General features: G+C 39.2%; 1 protein-coding gene and 1 long non-coding RNA gene across 2 annotated transcripts in view; both read left to right on the plus strand.

The window, feature by feature from the left end:
• The first annotated feature begins 3,846 nt into the window (after nucleotides 1-3,846).
• LOC121949092 (polycystic kidney disease protein 1-like 2) overlaps nucleotides 3,847-26,910 on the plus strand; it is a 42,886-nt gene continuing 19,822 nt past the window's right edge. The window contains exons 1-22 of the mRNA XM_042494692.1: nucleotides 3,847-4,165; nucleotides 4,752-4,754; nucleotides 6,015-6,173; nucleotides 6,277-6,465; nucleotides 8,414-8,524; nucleotides 9,394-9,541; nucleotides 10,217-10,446; nucleotides 10,592-10,782; nucleotides 12,948-13,164; nucleotides 16,475-17,737; nucleotides 17,855-17,997; nucleotides 18,105-18,290; nucleotides 19,350-19,487; nucleotides 19,777-19,923; nucleotides 20,024-20,148; nucleotides 21,633-21,753; nucleotides 22,065-22,196; nucleotides 23,691-23,804; nucleotides 25,091-25,205; nucleotides 25,302-25,492; nucleotides 25,571-25,801; nucleotides 26,438-26,539. Of these exons, the coding sequence (XP_042350626.1) occupies nucleotides 3,847-4,165; nucleotides 4,752-4,754; nucleotides 6,015-6,173; nucleotides 6,277-6,465; nucleotides 8,414-8,524; nucleotides 9,394-9,541; nucleotides 10,217-10,446; nucleotides 10,592-10,782; nucleotides 12,948-13,164; nucleotides 16,475-17,737; nucleotides 17,855-17,997; nucleotides 18,105-18,290; nucleotides 19,350-19,487; nucleotides 19,777-19,923; nucleotides 20,024-20,148; nucleotides 21,633-21,753; nucleotides 22,065-22,196; nucleotides 23,691-23,804; nucleotides 25,091-25,205; nucleotides 25,302-25,492; nucleotides 25,571-25,801; nucleotides 26,438-26,539 (4,575 nt within the window). The remainder of the gene's footprint in view (nucleotides 4,166-4,751; nucleotides 4,755-6,014; nucleotides 6,174-6,276; nucleotides 6,466-8,413; nucleotides 8,525-9,393; nucleotides 9,542-10,216; nucleotides 10,447-10,591; nucleotides 10,783-12,947; nucleotides 13,165-16,474; nucleotides 17,738-17,854; nucleotides 17,998-18,104; nucleotides 18,291-19,349; nucleotides 19,488-19,776; nucleotides 19,924-20,023; nucleotides 20,149-21,632; nucleotides 21,754-22,064; nucleotides 22,197-23,690; nucleotides 23,805-25,090; nucleotides 25,206-25,301; nucleotides 25,493-25,570; nucleotides 25,802-26,437; nucleotides 26,540-26,910) is intronic.
• LOC121949535 lies at nucleotides 13,407-15,061 on the plus strand. The gene is made up of 3 exons (XR_006106245.1): nucleotides 13,407-13,493; nucleotides 13,634-13,784; nucleotides 14,976-15,061. It is a non-coding gene; the product is annotated as an uncharacterized LOC121949535 (long non-coding RNA).

Here is a 26,910-nt window from a genome sequence, read left to right on the forward strand (position 1 = left end):
CATCTTTTCTAAAAAGTTGTGGTGCATGTGTGTTTTTTTTTGTTTGTTTGTCTGTTTGTCTGTTGTTGATTTTTTAATCATATGGGTGCCAATCATGAAATAATGCATTTTCAGAGCCAATATGTGTATTAATTAAAACAAATATCAGGAAAAAAATAGTGCTGGTCAAAAAGTTTTCTTTGTTAGACAGCCAGCCAGGGGGAAGGCAACAGTGAGGTTCACCAGGATGATGAGGTTCACCTGATAGTAACCACAGTGATAACAAGGAGAATAGGCTCCATTACAGATGATGCAGACATAGCAGTAGTTCTAGCATCAGATCAGAGAAAGATGAGAAAGACCAGCATGTGTCCCGACAGCGTGAGGGTGAACCCAATGTGCAGCTTGACAGCAGTTGTAACCTTTTCATAGTTTGTAAAGTTAAAAGGCTCAAACAGTTACTCAGCGTAATAATTTGTGTTCTAAAATGGTCTGGTAAATTTTTTTTTGTTCATTTAAAGTGGGAAGTGTCCACACCTTTGACTTTTGGTGTTACATGGTAAACAAACATCAGGCTCCTGAGTGAAAGTCTAACTCATTTACAACCCTTTGATATACAGACTTTCCCTCTTTCTACAATGGTAGTTGACAGCTGTGTCACAACCTGCGGTGCATATCAAGCCGCTGCAAAGGGTGTGTCTAATGCTGAGATCCACTGACAAAGAGGCACCATTTGTCAAGTTGGGAGTGAGGACGGGCTGCTTTTCACTAAGATCTAGCATTGCTCATCAAGTCAAAGAGTCTATACGGTGTCAATCACAGCTCATGAACTGCTGTAAAACCCTCAAACTAGGCAGCGCTGATCACATATGAATCAAAATTTGTCTGTGAGTCAGTTGGACACATGTTGAACACAGTCGAATGAAGCACCACCCACCAGCTGCACCAGCTTTCCATCTGTTTTTTTTTTACTTACAATTTTATTCAGAAAATTCAGCGATCATGCTTCTTGGAACAGGCCATTGAATATAAAAACATATCACAATGCAATAAAAACAACATAAAAATAGAGAATCCACAATGTGCACATATCAACGAGCCTTGGACGCATTTATATTTCTATAGAGCCAATCACTGTGACAGAACAGCCTGTTTTCATGCTCTGGTTACAAAAGCCATCCTCTTTTGTTGTACAAAGTGGGTAAAAAGCCTTTTACAAAACACAGTGGTTGCAGCTGTTCACTGCTGTTCACTCACAGCCAGCCTAATGGGAATATATTATTTTATGTCACGGCATACTGGATCACCATAAACAAGACTGTTGATATAAAGCTTAAACACACAGATAAAGACAAATTCAATTCAAATTCAATGACTTCCGTTTCACTGGGGTAAACAGACAGAGGGATTCAGACTGAGAGATGGGCTGAGAAGAGTTATTGTACCATGTGAAAAAGCTGCAGGGATAGCTTGAAACAACAAAGAAATAAATATCTGACACCACAAAGTGGACAAATAAATGCAGGGTGATGTGCTTGAATTGCACCCTTACTATGAGCCTCTTTTGTTCTTGTTGTACGTTTTGGATCAGCGTGTGACGCTCCAGAGTGAGAGTGTAGCAAACACGCAGATGTGGGGTGAACAATTAACAAAAAATCTTTTAATGATTGTAATGATGCAAAGGGTAGAGGGACTGGGTAAATGGGAAGCCGGGGAGCGTGAAGGTGGGGGAAGCAGGTGAGGCTGTAGGGAATTGCGGCTGTAGGGTGGCGAGGGAGAGCGTGTGGCTGGTGGTGGCAGAGAGCGAGGATTGTCCGTGGGGAAGAGTGCTGAGTGTGGCTGAGTCCGAAGGTGAGGGGCTGAGCGGCGAGGCACTGGAGCTCGGTGAGGAGAAGCACACTGGTAAGGTGGGAAACAATCTGGTGCCGGAGAAGAGTGAAGCAGGCGTCTTTATACTGCAGGGAGAGGTGATTGGTTATGAACCGCAGGAAGTGAGGAAGTGGAGGAAGTGTGCTGAGAGCTCCAGTCCCAGGAAGCCATGCCCAGCCCCTGCAACACAGGGAGAGAAACAGAAAAAAAAACACCCAGCACACAAAACACCAGACCACCAGCCCCCACAAAGTACCAGGCACCACACAAAGAGCAGCAACAGCATAGTGAATTGGCCAAAGATTGAGGAAAAAGCACATCATTTTTTGCTATTTGGTTGAATTCAGAGCTGCTGCTGTGCAGTACAATCATGCTGGTGCATTGCTGTTTTAAGTTCACAGTTGATCCACTTTTACACTGAGCTGTTTTTAAGGACATGTTCCTATTTATCTTTCACAGAACACGCCAGGAGAACCCTCATCAAAGACAACACATGCTTTTGTTTGTCATAAGTACTTTGTGGAGTACTGAGGATAGGAGGGCAAATAACACTTCAGAAATCATTTGTCACGGCTCCAGCTGTGACTCCAGGTTTTCCTTGTGCTCTTATCCCTTTCTTCCGCATGTTTCCACCTCCCCTGTGTGTCTGTGCTGTGGGTGTGGCTTTTCCTCACCTGGCTTCTGATTCAATCTCCACTCCTGCCTTAAATCATCTCATCACCATGCAGAATAAGAACCCAGCACCATCACTGAGTCATTGCCAGATTATTCTGCCCGACTCAGTGATCACCAGAGTTTGCCCTTAAACCAACTCGCCACTTCCATGCGACCACTACACCCTGCCAAGCCCTTCTTCATCCAGCAGACCCAGCTCCTCACCTTCCTCTCAGACCTTCCTGCCCCTCCTGTCTCCAGCTTCCCACATTCCCCCAGCTATCTTTTCTAAAAAACCCACCATCATCATCCACCCTTCCATGTTTGAGTCTGCTTTTGGATCCTGAAGAACACTAAGCCCTAACATTGTTATCGTTTCTGCTTTATATATCTTTCATAGTGAGTAAAACAGCCCAAAACCTACAGTCTAACAGATTTATACTAACTGAAAACAAATTGAAAGAAATAAAAGAGGAAAAACATTGCCTATTCATGTATTTTACTCAGGTGCTCAGGTATTTTACACATTTAACTCACCTGTTTTCTAAATTAAATTTTAATGAAGTTAAAAGTTACACATCACTCCAGTCTGCGTCACACCCACCCATTGCTCCTCCACAGCTCCACATATGGCCATTTCTGTCTCCCAAACACCAAAATGGCGACAGCAAAAATGCAGAATTAGAGGTTTCAGTCCACAAATCAATGGGTGACATCATGGCAAGTACATTATCTATATGGTCTACGATTTAAAACGTAAAACTGCATCTCTTTCTCTTTAACCTGTCACTTTTATCTGAATAGCATGCATGCAACTTTATTAAAAAAGAAAGAAAGAAGAAAGGAAGGAAGAAAGGAAGAAAAGGGAGTAAGGAAGGATGGATGGATTTAAATATTTCATCTCATAGAGCACAGAATGGTGGCCTTGGTTAAGTGTCGTTGTGACTCAGTGTGTAAACAGCACCTAGATAACAAAGAAATGTTAAATGACTCATTCAATGATTTTTATAATATAGATCTATAAATCCTTGTCATTAAATGGCACTACTTATTAAAAAACCTTTGGCCCAAGCTAACTTACCATATCGATATAGCTACTCTCCTAGGTTCCCTTTGTTACATCTTTGTCTGTGTACAAAGGTGATGTATTCATTGATTTCTAAAACAGATGACTGCTGGGTAAACACTGAGAGCGAGAGGCTTACGTCTATTTAAAGGCAGGATGTGACCAGTGCTGCAAAGCAGACAAAAAGGATGAAGCAGTGTTACTGCACATATAGCTCCAGGAAGTTGAAAAGAGAGATAAGAGACTGACCTTTGGCTTTTGAAGTGAAAAAAGAAAAGATGTGCTGGACAATTGTGTCCCTGCTGTTCCTGATAACACTCGGCTTTCTGTCTCGGGCTGAAGATAAGATAAAGGCCCCAGTGTCCTGTCCAGGCCACCAGACGGCCTTTGGAGGCTCATGCTATGAGTTTGTGAATCTCCAGCAAACTTTTTTCAGTGCGCAGGCTTGGTGTGAGCAGGGTGGTGGACACCTTGCATTTATCCAGGATGAAGAAACTCAGTATTTTCTTGAAAGACTCTTGGACCCTAACAAGGACGTATGGTTTGGAGTAGCACCCTTTGCCTCTCCAAACCTGCAATATTCTCCAACTGCTAAAGGTAAGAAGTCTGAAATGTGGAATAAAGGCAAGTTTTATTGTAAACTTTGAAAAATTGCTGTCTTGCAGATGTCCATACATCTTTATCCTCAGACAGTTGAGTTGAGTCTACAAACATTTGCAACAAAATGCTTATGAGCAAATCTCACACAGAGTCTATGACTACTACATTTTTGTTTTTGTTTGTGTTTTTGCCCCTCACACATTTGATTAAGTCAGTGAAATAGAATACTCGAACAGTTGTGATTATGGTGCAGTTCCTTCCGATTTATTCTCAGTTGGGTTTTTGCCTGAAAAAAAATGAAGTGCCTATTGAGATATCCTTTTCATGCTCCTCTGTTCAATAATTACAGCCTTCTATCTGGCATAAAGCCTTTTCTTTTCCAACTGCGAAATGAGAAAGCCTTCACACGCTACAGATATTTTGCAACAAATGAAAAACAAAAATTACAGGATTTAAATGGTTTAACCAGGTTTTTCTTTCTGTCTCCATTTAGAATAGAGGTGCTCTGTGCACATGCTGTCTCAAAAACAAAATGACCATTTATCCTATATAGGAAATATTATCCCAATCTCAACCTTCTAAGAAAGTCTTTTAAAATGATGTACAAATTATTGTTGAATAACTATTACACGGTTTAGAGTAAGGATATACTGTACTGCCTCTTAATACTGGTCCTCCCATGGGCCAGTTTTAAATGATTTTAATTTCCTTCGTTTCTTGTACACTTATGTTTTAAAAAACTTTCTTACTCCCACAGAAACCACACTTATTGAACTTGTCAAGCCCAATAACGATAACACTGTGTCATCTTTTAATATAAAGCGAAAATGTTTTATCCTGCTTTTACTTTTGGTATCAGGCAATGTCCAGCCCAATCCAGACCCTAGGTATAATTGGTGTAAATGTTTGGAGCCTCATCCCAAAACTGGATTTTGTTAAATATGGATCCAGTCAACCGACATTGACATTCTTATTTTGTCTGAAACATGGCTTAACAAAGTCTCTCACAAGGATATCTCTATCAAAGGTCATAATGACTTCCGCTGTGATCGCCCTAGGAAAGGAGGAGGCATGGCTATTTATATAAAAAATTAATTCCATGTTACCCCCCTATCCTCCATGTCCATCAGTCAGCAATACAAACTTCTTGCCTTAAAGCTTGAATTCATTCAGGGGCATTCTATCACTATCATAGGTTTAAAACTTTAATGATCAAGCTTTTCTTCACAACTTGGCCTTTTTTGAGTGGAGCAGACTCTCTCTCTGATGATGTGGAACTTGCATGGAAATACTTTTATGATGAATTCCTGTTTTTAATAAACAAACATGCTCCGCTTCGTAAATTTAGGGTAAAGGAACAAAACAATCCCTGGTTTTCCCATCTGTGACTTTGTTGCCTAATCCTAATCCAGCATGTGCATTTTTTGACATCGCTGTAGCAGCAACCTGGAACGTCAACAGTAGACGCAGAAGAATACCTAAAATGTGATATGTAGATGTGCAAGTCCACTGCAGAGTGGCAACACGTGGTAATGAGATGAGATGAGAACATGTTGGGCTGCTCTAACATGTTAACACAGACACTGGAATAAAACAAAAAAAAACAAGAGGTTCTGTGACGCACACATGCTGCTCACATAAGGGCAAAAAGGTCAGGGGTGTGTTTGAACTGCCCACAAAAGTGTGATTCTGTTTGTAGATTCTACGAACTAAACAAAAACACCATTAATAAGATGTTGGAGAAAATATGCGATCTTTATTACCACGGATAAGGTCATTGTACTTAGAGGCACTTGAGCTCAAACTGGGCATATATATGTTAATCAGTGTTTTGTTCCATCCTCAGGTGCGCTCTTTTGGCTGAATGGTTCTTATATCACCTATTCAAACTGGGTGAGCAGCCCACAGCCAGGAGAAGGTTACGGACACATATTGAGAGACTCAGGCTTCCAATGGAAAGCCACAAAAGACTGCAATAAAAAACTGCAATTTATCTGCCAGTTTGGTATATATTCAGATTTTTTTTAGTTTTTGTTTTTAAACACACCATACAGAATCACTTTATGATAAATCACCACGTCACTGTAATGCTTCTATATTTTTCTTAGACTCTGGCAGATCCATTGTGTGTGCTGGTCATGACACCACTCTGCAGTGCGGTCCCGGTCATGTCTTAATGATAGATGGTGGCTTCTACGGGCGTAAGAACATTCATTACTGTCGGTCTGTGCTGTCTCCACCAACAACAACCACAGAACGTCAGTGCGGCTGGGTGGATGTTGTAGAGTCAATAACAGGTAAAACACTTTTTTTTTTGCATTTAATGAAAACCTAAATTATTTTCACATCATTTAGTTGTTAAACTTGTTATAATTGATTTTTGAATGTATACAATTATCTAATCTGGAGCTGTTAAAGGAACTGATATCCACTAATAACCACTCTCTGCTTCATAATAGCTCCTTTTAGTTTATTTGCTGGACACAATAGGGAAAAAAAGGAAAACAGTACTGATGCTAAATGAGAAGGTTCTGCATGGATGAAAACTGTAATGAAAATCAATCCACCGTTGAAGGAAGTGATTGCCAGATATCACAAAGCACATTGTTGTCTCACTATCAACCATTATTTGCCGAGAATGACTGGCCGTCAGGATGTTTATGGAAGACAAAAAACCAATAATAGCATAAACGCTTAATAGCCTTGAAAATACATCAGTAATACTCATCTCTTTTAGAGTAAATATTGACTCGTGCATTTAGCTGATGGTAAGAGCAGACTACCCATTCATACATTCCCAATGTTGCTTATTCTGTCCAGGTTGACAGGCAGTGCAATCATTCCCAGTATGCTTTGGGTACGAGGGAGTGAACATCAAAATCACAATAGCAACCACAGCCAGTTCTTGTCCAGTGGCTCTTGCACAACAGAGTGCTTGACTCTTTCAATTACATAATAAGAACAGATTTTTTTTTTTGTGGGCTCCAAATAAGAACTTACACTCTTCAGATTCGAACTTGCACTCGCCTTGCCTGATTTTGACTTTTTTTTTTTTTAATTTGACTTAGCAGACATTTTCAGCTTGAATGGACAGACATCTTAGTCTTCCATGTACAAAAAATAGAGGCGACTGTGAAGACAACCTGGTTTAACTTCCAACTTGTCAAATACTGTAGACCTTGGCATCAGATACTGATGCACCGACGCACCCATAAGAGGCGGTATGACATTGGGCAGCGGCATCTTTTTATGCCCTGTGTAACTACTGTAGTATACAGAACAAGAGAGTCTGCATAAGGTCAGGAGATGGACAGTACAAACAAACTTTAAAATGTGTCCCGTGTGAAATCAGAGGTCAATCATTTATTGTAATAGAGTTCCCCAGGGATGATGGTTTCTATAGTCCAACCCTGCAGCAAACCTAGCCCTGATCCCTCATCATAAAGCCTATGGGATTTTTCCATTGAATTTTGGATCATTGCAGAAAAAAAGCGTTAATGATACTTACACGTTTTGTTCAGCAAGATGATCTTAACAAATGAACACCACTTTAAAGAGTTTTAAAGCCTTAAGGCAGTTACACCATGGTCACGTGGCTTCCCCTGCAAGGCTGTATGGCTGTGTTTGGTTTGATAGTCATCTGTAGTCTCGTTTAGCCACTTGTTAGCAACTGTCTTAAGACACATAAAAGCTTAAAAGTTTGTGAGCGGGGTATTTACTGACATATTTTATGTCGTAGAACAAAACCTGAAAGTCTCTTAAGCTTGTCTTAACCACCTTGTTTCAGGCATCAAACGAAAATACCATTCAAAATACCCACTGACTTTGAGACAAGGGAACTGGAGGCACTGAAATGCTTGCAGAATTTGGGGTTTTAGGACTCATAGGACGCATGTCACGTACATAACCTTAGTAACAAACCATGCAAACCATGATGGTTTTTCTAAACCCAACCGTGTGCTTCCATTGCCTAAAAATTGAGGGGGTGGGGGTATCTGTATCTTGATCTGATTCTTTACTCTTTACTCTCCTGCGATAGCTCTTTAAAACCGATTTTTAAGGAAAGGCCCCACATAAGTGTGAGCTATTTATGATGACAATGTTGATGAGGTATGAGTTGTAAGACCATTAGTTGAGTAACACCACCAAACTATTAAATATCAAGCAATTTAACTTTCAGTAATGTCATTATTGTCATTGCTGTGCATTATCAGTAGCTGATTATGTCCTCTGTGTGATTCCCAGCTCACTGCCACGGCCAGCAGGTTTGCCAGATTGCTCAAGTTGTGGACTCCTTTGGTGAACCTTGTCCTCATTTGGGGAGCTACCTGTCTGTGGACTACCACTGCAAAGATGGTGGGTCACAGTAATTCTGAGCAATCATAAATGTTCTACAGGGAAGTTCTACATCAAGATGTTGCAGGTCTGATTGTTTTCCATCCAACACTTTGCTGAATTCACTTAGTGGACGTTTATATGGTCAAAAGATGAAACCAATACAAGCATCAACAAAGAGGTCCACTATAACAAGAGGGTTCCAAAGAAAGCACCTGTGGCTTCACAGAGATTCACATTATAAGCGACAACCCCTTTCTTTTTACCACAACACATTATGGTCCCAGTGGACCCTCCTACTATGAAATGTCAAAATGGCTGACGTGAAAAGACCTGTTCTTCCCAAATGTGTTTTTTTCAGGCCCCGCTTATTAGTGCTGAGCAGTAAAACCTAAATCCAGACTTTCAAACATCCTTTCAGGCACTCACATACCATGTTTTTACAGACTCTTGTATTTTTTTACTGTCTTCTTGGTTCTATTTTAGTTTCAGCAAACAACTAATCTGTGACTCAAAGTTATTGCTCATGCATACCAAATTATTCTAAAATATATTAAGCTCTGAAAAGGATGGCACTTATAAATGATTTCTGAAATCTGTTTATTACATTTTGTGTATTTTTAAATAAGAAAAGCAGTCACCTATACAGAGCAAATGAAAAGGGAAACGGGGATCTCATGCAAATTCATTATACAACAAAACAATGAGATGGACAGAAAAACAGATCACAGTGAGGCCTAGTTGCAGTTGCATTAAATGTCCCTGTAGTATCTGTGCTGCTATGCTGTCTGCTGAGATGATTAGGATGTGTGCTTGTCTTTTTTTTTGCCCCACAAACCCAGTTGTGTACAGGTACTTTGCTACATTTCTACTCATTATCTCCTCCCCAGGCCTCTCGCTGACAGTGGTCACTGTGGCTGCTGTTTTTGATGACGTCACCATCAGTGTGAAGTGGCTTTTACATTTACTACTGGATAGCCTTAGCTGCAAGCTAAGTACTGGAGATGGCCATGTTACTCATCTGCAGAATCCAGAGGGGTGAGTAGAGATGAACTATGTGGGTTTGAAGTAGAGTAAATAATACTCATTGTGTTATAACAGCTGCGTAGTGTGTCTTCTAGAGTGTCTTCTTTGGCTCTGGCTTTTTCAAGTTTGAGAAAAAAAAAAGACTTAATTTTTACAAATAAGCATCTATTATTGAGAAGCTTGCACAATGCATTATCTGTAATTAATCAAAAATGTCACCCATACTGCCATTAAATTAGATGAAAGCTTTCATGTAAATGGTAAATGGACTGTATTTGCATAGCGCTTTTCTACTCTTATTGAAGCGCTTCCACACCACATTGTCACATTCACCCATTCACACACACATTCACACACTGGTGGCCAAGGCTACCATACAAGGTGCCACCTGCTACTCAGTAATCATTCACATGCACTCACACTCTGATGACGTGGCATTGGGAGCAATTTGGGGTTCAGTATCTTGCCCAAGGATACTTCGACATGTTGCCTGGAGGACCTAGGGATCAAACCACTGACCTTCCAATTAGAGGACGACCCGCTCTACCCCTGAGCCACAGAATACAGCTCCAGTTTTATTTGCAGAAAAATGTCTGATTTGACTTTGCTGTGTCTGACCTTTGTTGCCTGAATTACTTTAATATTCTGTGGTCACTGCTAACAGTTTCTATGTGTGCTTTTTCTCAGGTTGGAGAGCAGCGTGGTGCACAAATATACTCATCCAAACACATTTGTTGTGGCAGTTGAGTGCACCAACAGAGAAATGCACATCACAGCTCAGAAAATAATTACCATTCAAGAGCCCATCACAGAGTTTGGTGTCATCAGGTGCTATGCTGGAAATCTGTCTTTTCATGCAACTGACTGCAAAGCCCTTTACGGGGAGCAATTTCAAATTCAAATGGAAGTAAAAGCCGGTAGGTGACAACCCAGTAATACCATAATATACCATGATTATTTCTGTCCAATTTGATATCTCAGCATAAAAGCATCTGCTTTTGGTTTTTGTGTTTTATTCATTTCCTTTTTGTGTGTTTAAATGCATTTATTTTCTCACGGCAGGTACAAATGTGGCCTACAGAATCCAGAGGGATGACATGTTGTTGTCGGGTTTATCTGTGTTGAGAGGAAATGCTCCCCAGAATATTACAGTGACACCACAAATGATGAAGCAGCCTGGGCCTGGCTGCCACCAGCTGACCCTTTATGCATCGAACTTGGTTACATTCCCCGAAGTGTCCACACACTTGCAGGTAAATCAACATTAATCAAGTCTACATCATCTTCTATAGATAAAGCAGTAAAAAGTAACATGATGCATGATCCCGTCATGTTTTTGTTCTGAGTGTGATAGTGGCATATGAAAAATAATATTTGAAGTTGACATTTTCATCATTTGATTAAAGTGCTGATTAAAGAAATAAGGCCTCTCTAAATAAGAAATTAAATTTAACCTTTAATTATAGCACTGTGTCACCTAATCGGCTGTTAACAGCAGAGCATGGAGAATGCATTACCCCTCTGAACTTCATCCAAATCAGTATCCTGTGAGATCACCACTGACTTTAAAATTTTTATTTTGCCTATTAGTGTCATTTTTAAAACTGGAACATTGTAATAATAATGCAAAATCAATTAAAGTTCGAATTCAGGAGGCATGTTCATGTCTGATTTTCTTGACTAAGCCAGGGTTTTTTTCTCATGGCAACATTGCTATGGACAACATCTAAAGTTTTACAGCCATTATTTAGCAAGATAATAGCAATTGTTCTTTTTTTTTTTTTTGACCACAAACAGGCCGTGTCAGAAATTTAGTACCTCTGAAAAAAATAAACTACCTTTAATAAACTAGAGAAATCTCTTCACAAATCTCTACAGAGTAAATACTGAAGATACAAGATGAAGTTTTCTTGTTTCACACCACTGCTTGCATATCCTCAGGGCCTTAATAATGTTTTTAATGCATTTTGTTTCTCAAAGAACATTTGCAAAGTCAATTTTTGGAACTTTACAAACCTCTGTTTATTTCCATTTTTACTAGCAAGCAGTGTCCTTCCTCTCTGTCTTTCTTGGGGAAACTTCTGCTTTTCTTGGCACATTACCAACCCCTGACAATCAAAGAATAGTGTGAGAATAGTGTGGAATATTAATCGTGTCATCCTTGCGTTTGTGCATGTGATCACATGCCAAGAGCAAAAAATACAGGGACCCATTCATTAAAACTTTGCTCTATAGCACAACTACTGGTGAAAAACTCCACAGGGTATTTAACAAATGAATAAGTCTTTATTGTTGTGAATCATTAATGGATTACTGATTATTAGCATAAAGTTAATGATAGGTTATAATGCATGGGGTTGTATATAAAAAAAATAAAACAAATAAACAAATAAAAAATATTTGGGGTTGCCATGTTGTGAGTCCTCATCCTTCACTGCATTGCAGTGAAAAATTAAAACTCTAGATCATCCAGATTACTGACAACTTAATAATGACTTATTTATTTTGTAAGTGAAGACCTTGAGACATATCAATAACAACTAAAAAATCTACTTGCAGGCGTTAGTCTGAGAAACACATTAGTGGAGCAACAGCTTCAATGCTGTATGTCCAGTCCACTTATGATGCATACAGGTGCAGTCTGGAGTTGTAGGTCCACTACATTTTGGCAGCGCATAGAGGCTAATGTATAATCCCTATAACCTTTTTTTTTTACGCTGCCTGTTCAAGGCAGGAATATCACACCGTTATGCCACCTCACCATTCTGTATTAAAGGTATGATTGCGGAATTGGGGGACAGGGTTTAGCATTTATGATGGCAATAAAGTTAATGAAAACGCCAAGTTGAGGTCTGTATAAAAGGGACAGCCGGCAGGACGGGACAATAGGCGGAACATTTGTGACATTTTGAAGGTGTGTTTTGTGTGCGACCTACCGTGAGAGATTGAAAAAAGTCAAAGAAAGGGCACAGCAACTGTCCATTTGGAAAACAACGAAATTAGAGACCTTCTTATTCTACAAGGAGAGGATGAGATTGGCCACCATATAACAGAGATGACACTTGACAATTATTAATGATGTCATATTAGTAATGTCATGCCATTGTTATTGTTTAAAAAGATATGCTTAGACATAGGATATATGTTACAGACACGGTTGTACTAAATAGCATGCCCGTCAAGTCTCTTTTGCTCCCGCAAGTTCTGCTTTAAAAAAAAAAAAAAAAAAAGACTTTTAGGAGTTACACGCTTAAAACTGTGTAAACATGTTTAACATATTGACATGTTGTGTAGACATACCTCATGACTTAATTACACAGTGTATTAGCTTGTATCTGTTGTAATAACTTTCCCAGACAAGTAATATAAAGGGAATGTTGATGTGTTTCTTTGTTTTGTAATTCTTCATATACTGCAGATATGTGAGTTGGAGAAAGTAGCCGGGCTTCAGGCCTCTGTGTTGACAGAGAGGGATGATTGTCCAGACTCTCCAGATATTACAGTTGGAGTGTCCCTTGAACAGGGAGCACCTGTGCTGCTGCTTTTCTCTCTGAGTGAAGACAGCAGCTCATACTCTGAGACCAGAGAAATGATTAAAAGCAAGGCCGTTTTCCATTTCAGACACCCAATTCAAGGTATGGAAGATGTATCAAAAACACAGGCCAAATATAAGGAAAATTACCACCCACTGTGATTTATAATTTGTGAAACACTTAACCAAGAGCAATCTAAAAAATACCAAAAAACATAGGCATTTAATACACATGTTTAAGCTGTGTATATGTGCAGATTTTATGTGGAAAACTTATTGTATTAATTCAGGGAATGTTTTGCTGCAGGATCTTTTCAAATGAAACTCAGAGCATGGAACGTCTTCTCCTCTTTAGAAGTGGATATGTCTGTTTTCTGTGGCAAGGATGCCACCATAACACTGAATGGTCATAATGACTATTTGTTTAAACAGGTAATAATTTACCTTCAACAATAATATTTTTGATTTAGAGGGAGGAATATGTACCCCCTGTAGCTCTCCTCCATGTGATTTTTGATGTGTTTCATACTAACTACTGCATTTCTAAATCCTTTTATTAATTTTCTTTTCAGAGAAATGAACATATTAGAGTTGTCAGATCCCCAATGGAGGCCATTGCAACACCCTCGTATTCAGTACCAAGCAAAAATGTAACTATCACACTTTCGATAAGTGATGCAGCCAAACTAAATGACCCGCGGAAAAAATACGAGTGGGCATGCAGTGAGTATTGTGCTTTTTCTACTCTTTTTCAGCTCATTTCAAGTATTAAATGTTTTGTGGGTTCAATATTTATTGGATAAAGTTAATAAAGTAACATATTTTGATGTGGTGTTAATGTGTTGATTGACTGAGCTACAGATGAGACCAGGACATTGTGTATAAAGGAGTTAGCTTATCAAACCACACTATCTTTGTTAGTGTTCCTATGCCTGTGAGAGGGGTGGAGCATTGATCTAACAAACCCCGGACCTTCATCTGGGAGTCTGGTGTTTGCTTCCCGTGTGAATGTGATGGGTTTTTTTCCACACCTTACCATGTGCCTCCTTTCCCTAATCCTAACTATCTGTGCCAGCATGTGTGTTAGTTGACATCCCAGTGTTCGTTCGTTGCCTAAACATAACCATGTGCAGCGTAATCTCACCATGTGCTTGTAGCACGCAGAAGGATACCTAGAGTATTATAAGTAGACATGGAAGTCCCTTGCAGAGTGGCAATATGTGATGACTATAGATGAATATGTGTTGGCAGGACAGAGGTGCTAATGTGAGCCAAACTTTGATGGTATTCAGGACCAGCTTCTGCAGTGGGGAAATAGTAGGCTTCATAGCTGAAGTGTTAGTTGTGAATTAGGAGTTTTTTTAATGCAACCTGTAACCCAATGAACTATGATGTGGTCCCTAGCCATGAAAGAAACACTCTGCTACTACTGTAGGTAATTAGGCAAGCTAGTCCATCATACTACAGACTGGATCCTGCATTTGAGTAGATAAACATGCTTTAATTAATCTCTAGCATTTTGGTTCATGTTTTGGAGATGTTCATGGATATGGCTAATCTTCTGAGATTCTTTTGCCTGAATCACACAAGGTGTTTCAGATCATAAATTAATAAGAACATCATTAAGGCCAAGACCAATGTATACAGGTAGAAATGAGATGCTCAGAATGCCTTTTTACAACATCATTAGAGATGTAACACAATATATGAAAACATTAACGCCATTGGTGTGTCAGATATTACCACATATAGTTTGTCATATAAGGACTATGTGTATCTATCCTTATACAAATAAACACAGTAGATATAGATATACCCAAACACACATAACTTTCAGAATTAGTCTTCAGTGTTTTTGTATTATTATGTCAGTTGTTATTGTAGCCGAATAATGACTTTCCTTGCTGTTCGCAGAGAATCCCTGTCGATGCCAGGGAAATTTCGAGGGACTGACCTATCACATTACAGAACGCTGCCAACCAGATCCATTTCAGTTCATTAAATATAATTTTAATGTTATAAATAGAGCTGATACGAAAGTGGAAAAAACTGAATCCATATGCATCACCCTTAACCCCAAGAAGAATCTGCCAACTTGGCTAAGGTACTTATAATTTATCCGCACTGATCACTACAAGCACTGAACCTGACATCATCATCTGTGTTCCCAATACCTAATCTGACAGAATATTTCATGTGTAAATGTAATTTTCATGCAGTAGAAATCGGCCAGTGAACTTGAACAAACATACAGAATAACACCAATGGTTTCAGAAAATGATGGAATAAATGAAACTTTCTAAGAGTTCACGTATCTCATTTGTTTTAGACCAAAAACTGCTTAGTAAAGATAGAACTTTTCACAGCAGACAATCTGACCAATCAGAAAGATACAGGCGAAACTAATTTTGTTAGCAATGGGCCAGTCCTATCAAGTCACCCAGTAAGCCATGTCAGTGCACCAGTTTGCACAATACCAGTACCTTGGAATGAGCTCACATAAATGGAATGCAGTCGTTTTTGATTTTTGTCATTAGCTCAAGCAGAAAACTAAAAGTAAATTGTTTATTAGTCATGGAGTTCATACACCTATGCAATATGTTTTTACCAAGCTGTTTTTTGTATACATTTTTGTTGTTAGTTAACCAACTTTTCTATGTATTTGTTATACCATAGTCTCACTTGTACTGAGGGCTGTAATCCAATACAGAAGAACAAGGATGCAAAAATCAAAATGGATTGTAAAGGACAGCAGTGCCCACAAATTGTGTGGAACATCGAGGACTTAAGTGATGACAAAAACTGGCCAGTAAGTCTGATATATCAATTTGAGATTGTCTGGGACTCAAAGATCAAATAGTGTTTAATAATGTAATGTAATGTCACTGACTTATCAAACCTTCATGTTAATTTTACAGAATGATATAGAAAAAGACTGCTACAAAAAGGCAAACAAAAGGCCACTTATAGTTAAAAAGCATGGTGGCACTGAATACACTGTGAAAGCTCAGATTCTTGAATTTGCCAAATCTAAAGGTCTGAACATCACTGTGGTGATAACGTCTGGTATGTATACATAATTCAGAGAAATAATGTTTAAGCTGTTTTGGGAATTATATTGCTTTAGTCTGTGATCAGTTTTTGGTTGCAACCAGTATTAATTTATCTCTGAGGTAATGCATAGTCAATGATGAAAATCGTTTTCTCACATTTATATTTGGTTAATTGAGGAAGATGAATTAATGCAAGGAAATTAACACCATTACTGAAAAACCAGTACTACACCAATTTAAAGTAATGTTTTAGTGTTGGTCTTTTGCTGTTTTTGACCATTAAATCAAGATCAACAAGCATAAATAGCACTTTTGATTCTTGGTAATAGTACACATTGTCCTTTTCCTTTTCCACTAAAGCGGATGTGGTACCTCTTTACCACACATTCATCATAAAGACATCATCATCTACAGAGAAATCAACTAGTAGCAACGTCAAGGAAAGTAAAGAAGACAAAAAGGAAAAAGACAGTAAGGAAGAGGATAGTAAGGAAAAAGACAGTAAGGAAAAGGATAGTAAGGAAAAAGACAGTAAGGAAAAGGATAGTAAGGAAAAAGATAGTAAGGAAAAAGACAGTAAGGAAAAGGATAGTAAGGAAAAAGACAGTAAGGAAAAGGATAGTAAGGAAAAAGACAGTAAGGAAAAGTATAGTAAGGAAAAAGACAGTAAGGAAAAGGATAGTAAGGCAAAAGACAGTAAGGAAAAAGACAGTACGGAAAAGGATAGTAAGGAAAAAGACAGTAAGGAAAAGGATAGTAAGGAAAAAGACAGTAAGGAAAAGGATAGTAAGGCAAAAGACAGTAAGGAAAAGGATAGTAAGGCAAAAGACAGTAAGGAAAAGGATAGTAAGGCAAAAGACAGTAAGGAAAAGGATAGCAAGGAAAAAGACAGTAAGGGAGATGACAGTAAAGAAAAAGACAGTATGGAAAAGTCCAGTAAGGAAGAAGACAGCAAAGAAAAGGACAGCAAGTTAAAAGACAGTAAGGAAAAAGACAGTACAGAAAAGGACAGTAAGGAAGAAGACAGTAAAGAGAAAAACAGTAAGGAAAAGGACAGTAAGGGACATGACAGTAAAGAAAAAGAAAGTAAGGAAAAGGACAGTAAGGAAGAAGACAGTAAAGAGAAGAACAGTAAGGAAAAGGACAGTAAGGAAGAAGACAGTAAAGAAAGGGACAGTAAGGAAGAAGACAGTAAAGAAAGGGACAGTAAGGACGAACACGGTAAAGAAAAGGACAGTAAGGAAAAAGACAGTAAAGAAAAGAGCAGTAAGCAAAAGGACAGTAAGGAAGAGGACAGTAAAGAGAAAAACAGTAAGGAAAAGGGCAGTAAGGAAGAAGACAGTAAAGAAAAGGACAGTAAGGATCAAGACAGTAAAGAAAAAGACAATAAGGAAGATATCCCTGCTGTTCCTGCCTCTACATCTCCTGCCTCTACAGACACCACTACAACATCTACCACCGCAAACACTGCTGATGCATTTCAACACACAACCACGGACAATTTTGACAGCCTTAGGTGCAGCATATCACCACAGACAGGAACAATCCTTGAGGCTTTTGTTATAACTTGCAATACTGAAATTCCTTGTTCCGACTGTCAGTATTGTTTTAAGACTATTGATGGTAAGTAATTCTGGTCAGAAAACCATTATAATATACTGATTTATCTAACCTTTCCCCCCCAAAATCAGCTATCACATAAAAACCATCTAATTAATTTGCTTTTTTGAAAATTGTCAGGTAAGCATCTGCGTTGCAGTAATGACAGTGAAGTGGAGTCTGTCTTCCTTCCTCTTGGAAACAGCAGTTCTAACTACAACCTGATTATAAAAGCAACTGCAAAAAATAGCAGCTTTGTAACTAGCACCACCGTGACTGCGAAGGTTTGTCAAAAACATGATTTAAAAAATTAGTTACTAACAGAACAAGACCAATGGAAATGTTGCAGTCTTCCTTTTCTTTCAGTAATACAATGTCTTTTTCTACTCAGGTGCTGGATTCTACATCAGACTCCAGCTCTTCATTAGACGGTCTTAAGGCTTCAGTGGAGAATGCTTTGGCTCAGCTTGAGGAACAAGGTCAACTGTCCGGAGAAACCGTGGGACAAATCTTTAGTTCTGTTGCCAACAAACTGAATGCCCAATCTGATGAATCGAAAAAAACTGAAAGGCAAAAGGTAAGTTCACTTTCAGGCTGAAAGTTGTCGACCTATTTGGACGTGCCTCCCTGAAAATGTGGGGACCCCTTAGTCATTCTCACTCGTCATCACATGGTAAAGGTCAGTCAGTGACAGTCAGTTAGTGACCTTCCACGTCAACCTCTAACATTTTAGGTACCCTTGCGGTGTCAACATATGATGTTCTGAGTTCAGAGTGAGAACGGGTTGGATAACCATGTAATATGAGGAGGTGGATGGTTCCCACAAACAACTGACTTTAGTGCGGTAGCCTGGAGTTCGCGTCCCGTATGTGTGTGTGTGTGGGTGTTTTTTCCACACCTCACCATGAGCCTCTTTTGCCTAAATCCCCGTGACTTTGGTGCCCAATCCCAACCATCGTGACTGTCCGCTCTGTTGTGGGAACATAGGGACCATGCCGCGTCATCCACAGGTGCATTTGTTGACTTCACAATATCGGGTGCATCATCCCACCACATGCTTTTGTTGATATCACCGTAGAGGCATCCCGGAATGGCATAGGTTGACGCTGCCAGGATAACTAAAATGTCATAGGTTGCCATGGAAGGTCACTGACTGACCATCAACAATTCGGGGTGAGACTATGTTGGTATCTAAACAACAACAACAATATGCATTTCAACAAATGCATATGTTCAAATTGTCTCCCCTCTAAATGGGGACACGACTTGTCAGTATGTCAGGTTTTGAGTTGGTGGAAGGAAATTTGGACACAACTAAGCTGAGCTATGCAAATACCATAACAAGTAACAAGTAATGTGAATACTTTTGCTGTTGAGTTTTAAAAAGTCATTACTCTTCAGTGACTCATGGATTGCATTTACAATCAATGTGTATGTATGGTATATTACTTCATCTGCCACCATCAAATATGTGGCTGACAGCCCTCTTCAAGACTCAGATAAATGCAATCTACAGATAGACAGACTGTCTCAATATGGGAAACTTTGTATCTTCATTTGGTTAAAAGATATTGCGAAACTAAATACTACTCTAAAAATTTTTAAGAAAGTGTTTTTATTATTATATTTGTTAAAGCTTCGTGAGAAGATGCTGTACACAATGATTGACATAGTTAATGAAACTCCAATCAACACTCCAGATGAAGTTCAAGTGACAGCCCGAGGACTTACTGCTGTCGTCCAGAGAGGCACTGAACTCAGCTTCTCTGCTCAGGTACGGTCCAGTGAATCACATTGAGTAAAAAAGCAGATTATGGATGGAAATTATGTGTCAACTGCTGTTGTAATACGGCTCAGGGCTTTTTGTTAATGAATTGCTGTTGGAAGGACAAGGCCAGCTCAGCTTTGCAAGTTGTATTTGTATTTGAGGCAGGATATTTGAGGTGAGAAGTCAGGGGAGTATTATTATTTCCTTGATAGAATTTTTTTTTTTACTTACTACTTTTTACTTATTGCATAATAAAAAAATGTCTGTGATTGTGAACTTTGATTCCTGGCTCCAGGAAGAGGCGTCATTATTTTTTGCAGAACTTAGCTCATCTCTCATTCACATGGACATAAACAAAAATAAAGAAAACATGAATGAAGTACACACTGCAGCCAGCACCATTGTGGAAGGAGCAAGCAATATGCTGGACTATTCTTCCAGTGTGAGTTGTTTAACCCTAAATTCCATGCTGATGAGATTTACTTATCTCTGCATGATTGTACCCTTCTCTTGTCATAAATGCTTTGTGTTATATTTTACAGAAAAACATCTCTGATGCCCTTCTTCTTGCTATGAGCAATACACAGAGTGCACTGTTAGCGTTTAAAGATGTTAATGAGAGGCCAACTATCATCCAACAGGGTCATATTGGTTTGTTTGTAAAAAGGTAAGATGCTCTTTGGCTGCAAGCTGTGATTTATAGTGGATAGACTTAAAGCAGTGGTTCAAAGTTTGGGGGAATATACTGATTTCTTTCTGGTAGAGAGTTAGATAGGAAGACCACTCTAACATCTGTATAGTAAATAAAAGACTACAGCCAGCAGCAAGTTAGTGTAGCTTAGCACAAAGACTGGAAACAGGGGCTATAGCCTGGCTCCACTGAAGATTACAAAATCTGCCTACCAGCTCCTCTAAAGCACTAATTAACACTTCATATCTAAAAATGTGGGTTTATGTGCTGAACTGGACTGGCCTGGAGCAGTAACTTTTTAGAATATCTGCTGGTTGCTTGGCAACCTCATGATGCTGACAACACTTCCCAGACATAAAACTGTATAGCACACTGCAACTTGTGGTTTTGTTTTGGTTTGTTTTTTTGTTTTTTTTCAGAAATAACCTTTTAATTAGTGAGCTTTGCTGGTGCTTTTTACCTTTGAAGACAACCAGGCTAATGGTTTCTCCCTGTTGAAAGTATTTATGTTACAATAACAGTTTGTAAAAAGCTGAAGCTTTACTGGACAGATATGAAGGTGGTAAAGACTTACATTTTACATGTATTTCGATGTACTGGTAGATCAAAAAATTGGGTGCTTCGCTTAAAATGCAAGTTACTAGTTGGCAACTGTTTTTGTTTTTTAATACAGTGCCACAAATGCCTATGGCTGTTGTTATTTTGCTGACATTTTGTGTGTGTTAGTGTGTGTGTGTGTGTGTGTGTGTGTGTGTGTGTGTGTGTAATTTGCTTCTTTGCATATTATAACTTATAACAGTTAATCACAAACAATAAAATACTGTGCTATTTAATCTCATTGATCTTGTTAGAAGTAACTAAGCAGTGTTGGGGGGTAACTAGTTACATGGAATTATATTACAAAATAAATATAATTGTAACAGATTGCAGTTACAGAAAAAAATGTAATGAAGGTACAGTAAATAATCAAAATGTTTCAAATGGGTTTCATCCAAATGTATCCTTTATATGCAGAATATTAAATTCATTCTGTTGCTTTTCAGGAATGCTGTCTTTTGGCATAGCATATTTCGGAACATTTTTCTGCTTTATTGTCCAGTTTAAAACATTTTTAGGAAAGTTATCGTAAAATAATCAGTTACAAAGTTACAAATGTAACTATAATAGTTACATTATGTATTAAATTTTTAACAGGGTAACTAGTAATCTGTAACCTATTACATTTAAAAACTAAAAGTTCTAACACTCCTGATAATAAAACATCGGCCCACATGACACTCAAACTGTAGAGCAATTTGTCTGTCCTCCTCCAAACATTTAGGGGCGAGATCCCCAAAGATGGATTAAAATTGAATATTTATTCCCAGTGAAGAACACAAGTAAAATAACATTGAAAAGAAAGAGTACAACTGACTATACCAACTATCTTTTAAGAGTCTGTTTTTTTTCTTTTCCCTCAGAGTGACACCAGAAAGTTTGCATACGGAGTCTATAAATATTTCTGACAGTTCCAGCCCATCATTTTCTCTCCCAAAACTGACCTCTGATATGTTACCTAAAGATGAACCAGTGGATATACGAGTAAGTCCAGAGTGCTGATGTGTGCATGTGTGCGTTGTGTGAGTCAGTACTTCCAAATGGTGTATCAAATTTAGGGAGGGGGGTACTATCATGTTCAGTATATGAGATTTAATTTGTCATGTGCTTGTGGTGAATTGGTTCAGGCTTTTACTTCGCTATATATATAAACACATTATTACTGATGTCTCTGTCCTCATTTCACCTTACCTACAAATACAGATGATGGTGTGCATGTTACATCCCATATTTTTCTCAGTGTCTGACCTGCTAAAGGGGTTAGAACCTACTTTGTGCTTTAAATATGTTAACAGATGCTGAGTGTTGACAAAAACCCATTTTCCTGGAATGAGCGAGGGAACATCAGTGGCCAAATAGGTGCTCTATCCCTCACAACAACCAGTGGCTCCAGTATCAATGTGGAGAACTTGAGTGAGGATATCAAGGTCAGTACAGCAGCTGAGAATTGTTCTTTGGTCTATTGTGCTCTCCTGTCGAGAGCATGTTGACTGTAAGGACAAATCTATAACTTCTTCCAAGAAATTGTATTTCAACCATGAACTCAGGGGGCTTGTGTTGAGTACTCTTTGAAATGAAAAGGTCTGACAATGTGCAGTATGTAAGTGAATACTTACAGAAAAATTAATTAAAAGCACTTCACCTGTTTTTTCAAGAGATACTTGTGGCTGCAATGACCAACGGGATAAGTTGAGGCAGTATCACAACAGCATTGTCAATATATTAGTTGGACTTTCAACTTCATTGCTAATACATTCATTGCTCCCCTACCAAGAGGAGTGCACTAAGGTAACAAAGGATTGAAGGAGTAAGCTATACTTGTCCCCAGTCCATAACATCCCATAGCATCCCAGGTGCTGCATGCTCTCAATGTTAAAATGCTTAGGTGTGTTGTGAGTCATTTACCTTTATTCATAAGAATGGCATGCCAGGTGTTTACTTTTAAGAAGCCATGAGTGACTAAATTCACAGAAGTTACCTAGAATTACCACCTTATGTTTCTTTCCTTCCATGAACCCATCAAGTTGCAGATACAGTTTAAATCAACGTTTGTCTCATGACAGTTGCAATGCTTCACATGTTGCTGCAGGAAGCTAAATATTCTAAAATGAGGATGCTTCCCACACATCTTCAACCTCGTAGCACAGAGGATCTATACAATCACATTTTCAAGGTGGACACCAAATATTGTTGTCAGCAATTCGGTATCTGACCAAATGTCTCCAATTCTGTTCAAGTTATGACATTGACTAATGGCCACAAAAGTGTTTTTGCACTACATGACCTGACCTGAAGTTGGCCTATGACCTTTTGGATATAAAATGTCATTACTTCATCTTTTCACTCATTTTTGAGTTATGGCCAAAAGCATGTTTTGTTAGGTCATAGTGACCTTGACCTTTGACCACGTAATTCTAATCAGTTCAAGATAGAGTCCAAGTGGATATTTATGACAAATTTGAGGAAATTCCCCCAGTGCCTTCTTGCCATCATGTTTATGAAAATGACAAAGATGCGAGGTTGCACTGACCTTGACCTTTGTACTTAGCCCTCTAAAATCTAATTAGTTCATCATTTCCAAGTGGATGTTCTTATCAAATTTGAAGAAGTTCCCTCAAGTGGCTATTGAGACAGGTGCGCGTGTGAATGAAATGTACATACATACAGAAGTACATACGGACGTACGAACAGACAGCAATCTGACAACATAATGTATCCAGTCACGGCTATCGCAGAGGCATGAAAGCACTGCAAGGTGTAAACAATAGAGGACGCATAGAGTCTACAGTCTGTTAATGTTAACAGTGTATATGTTGTTTATTAGTACTTAAACCTTTTATACATATGTAAATAGAAAATTTCTCATTTGTATTCAGCTTGTGTTTTTGGGTCCATTTTCTGGCCTTTTGCCTCGTCCACAGATTCTCTTGCCAAGGCATGTTGGAGAGCAGGTGAACACCTCTGTTTTGGACCTGGGGAACTACAGCACAACCGCCATAGACATTCGTTCAGCTGACAATACATTGGTGATAAAGGTCTAGTAAGATGTTATCTACATTTCTGAAAGTGTAATAAGCACTTTTTACAATATGGACAGTTTTATGAAATTAGTTGTATTACTAGCAAGACTCTCACAGTAACCCAGTCAATTCTTATTCCTCAAATCCCAATGCTTTTCATGCCCTTGGCATGTGATATGGATGCTGAAGGCGCCCTCCCTAGTGTGTTTATGAAACAAACCCGGCTTTCAAGTAACTATAAGATATCCATTCATTCATTTATTCATTTTCTGTAACCGCTTGTCCTCATAAGGGTCGCGGGGGGGCTGGAGCCTATCCCAGCTGTCATCAGGCGGAAGGCAGGGTACACCCTGGACAGGTCGCCAGACTATCGCAGGGCCGACACATACAGACAGACAACCGTACACGCTCACAGTCACACCTAAGAGCAATTTAGAGTCACCAATCAACCTGAGCCGCATGTCTTTGGACTGTGGGAGAAAGCCGGAGACCCCGGAGAGAACCCACGCAGACACGGGGAGAACATGCAAACTCCGCACAGAAGGGCCCCCACCCACGGACCGCACCCCGTTCCAACTGGGTTTCATGTATAAGATATCCATCCATGACAAAATCTGACACTAAGAGCAATTACTGTCATGAAAAGGAGAAAATCTGCATGGGGTAGGAGGAAGGGGAGGTGGATTAGTCAAACAAAACTGAACTTTTTGCCAGGAGACTAGTTTGTGTCAGTGTTGTTTTAACATGACATTACACGATTTACGTATGGTTGCCATGCACTGATGAAAATGACAGATTGACGTCATGAAAATTATGTAACAAAACTTACTTGTTTTAAGTCAAAACATGATCCCTTTTTTTAATTAACGTAACCAAGACGTTTTGTAACAACAACGTAATCACCGACCGTTTCCCAACATTAATCAAGTGTTACAATGCGTTTCAACTTTGTGTCACATAGAACAGTAAAAGGTGCCTTGTGCATTGCTTTAAGACTCCTAGAGGCATGACAAAGCATCAGTGTTTGATGACCTGGGAATGAGAACAGGTTGTATAGATTTTGCTACAGTCCCTAACATCATAAATTCTTCAACTGTTACTAATGATATATTTCTTATTGTACTGTTTTTCTTTATCCTTGATATCAGGGGGCTAAAACAATAAACATTGAAAACTGTTAATAAATCTGGAATAAAATCAGTATTGTACTGTTTAAATCACAAATGTTGTCTTTGCTTTTATGGATGCATCAGCCTTTGCACTGAGAATTTTGCTGCATCTGTGTCGACACACTTTTAAAGATGGTGCCTTCAAAGGATCCTTTACCGATCAAATTGCTCCTTGGTTATATGGACTATCCAACTGAAACAAATAATGTAGCAATGACAGAGATGCCTCACCATGGAACAACACAAGGTACATCTGTCTAACATTGCTTGTTTTTGTATGTTTTTATCTTTGATGCCTTTTAATTTGATTTGATATTTCAGTACTTTTGTGTGTCTTATACAGAGGAGAGATACTCTTGGCTACTAGACCCTAAAGATTTAAAGGGAAACACTGGATTACACTATCTCGTAGTGAGGCCCATTGTCGGTCCAGGTATAAAATCCATCAATGCCACTTTATCAATTACCTCCATCACGGCCGCATGTAAATTTTGGGATGAATCAAAATTGGACTGGAGCAAATATGGATGCAGGGTAAGCACAGTAATTCAATCTGCCAATCATGTGTTTCCCAACCTTTGAAGTTAATAAATGTTGTTGTTGTCCTCCAAGGTTGGTGTGAACACCACACATTTAGTCACCCAGTGCCTTTGCAACCACCTTACCTTTTTTGGGAGCTCTTTCTTTGTCACTCCCAACCTCGTCGACCCATCACGCACTGCTGAGCTGTTTGGGACTTTTGCCGAGAATCCTGTGGTTGTCTGCTTTGTGGGGTCACTTTTTGTGGCCTATCTCTTGGTGGTTGTGTGGGCACGGCGAAAAGACATTCAAGACATAGCCAAGGTACAGTATATCTAACACATTATCATCAGTTGTCACGTTGCAGCTTTGCAGTGGACTCCTGCATCTACATATTATGTTTTAGGTATCCTTTTGCATCTGTTGTTTACATTTCGGGATGTTGCTACCCTGATGTCAACAAATGCACATGGTGGGATGACATTGCACTTGGTTATGTTCAGGCAACAATAGCACATGGCAATCAACACTCTGACAACAACAAGCGCACATGCTGGCACGGGGTGATTACCCAAAGTCACCGATGGTTAGGTGTAGGGGAAGGAGGCACATAGTAAGGTGTAAAAACCCCATCACATTCAGATGGGAATCAAACACTGGACCCCTGCATGAAAGTCTGGGGTTTGTTGGACCCAACCACCACTCCTCCCACCCACTGTTGCTTATATTACGCCGTCCTGCCGTGAGTCATGCGCAAACAAAAGATGACTTTGGACATCACGATTTTATGCCAAAAGCACTGTCAAAGTAGTAGTATTTTACAAGTTAGGAATGAGAAGGGGCTGGTGCATCTCCAGTGATAAAGTATAATTCATAAATGAAGTAAAATAATATAAAATGTAATCCCACTCAAAATAAGCATCAGTAAAGGAACATGCATGTTGTTTTGCTGGTTGGCAGGTGAAGGTGACTGTGCTGGAGGACAATGATCCCATGGACGAGTACCGCTACTTGTTGAGTGTAAGCACTGGACATCGGAGAGGAGCCTCCACTTCTTCTCAGGTAAATATGTTATCATTTCATAGCAAAGAGTCGAAGTTGGATTCTGGGGGCTTCTGCAAAGAATCTGTGTGGGAACAAAGATTCTGCTAACAAAGTCCCCTCTAATAAGCATGCATGAATATAAACCAGGAATACCTCATAAGGAGGAGGTTTGGGTGGTGGAAGTAACTTGGTATTATTAGCTACACAGCTGTAAATGAGCCAATGATTGTGAAGCATATACAATACAGCTAATGCCAATTCAAGTTTGATAAGAGTTCTCTCTGAATAGTCATTAACTGGAAGACAAATGGCTACTCATCAGTTTGTTTCTCTGCCCTAAGTTCCACCTTAAATCAGTAGCCTACTGCTTCTGATCTGTATAACTTTTG

This window comes from Plectropomus leopardus, chromosome 10 (genome assembly GCF_008729295.1).
Source record: "Plectropomus leopardus isolate mb chromosome 10, YSFRI_Pleo_2.0, whole genome shotgun sequence".
Classification (NCBI taxonomy): Eukaryota; Metazoa; Chordata; class Actinopteri; order Perciformes; family Serranidae; genus Plectropomus; species Plectropomus leopardus.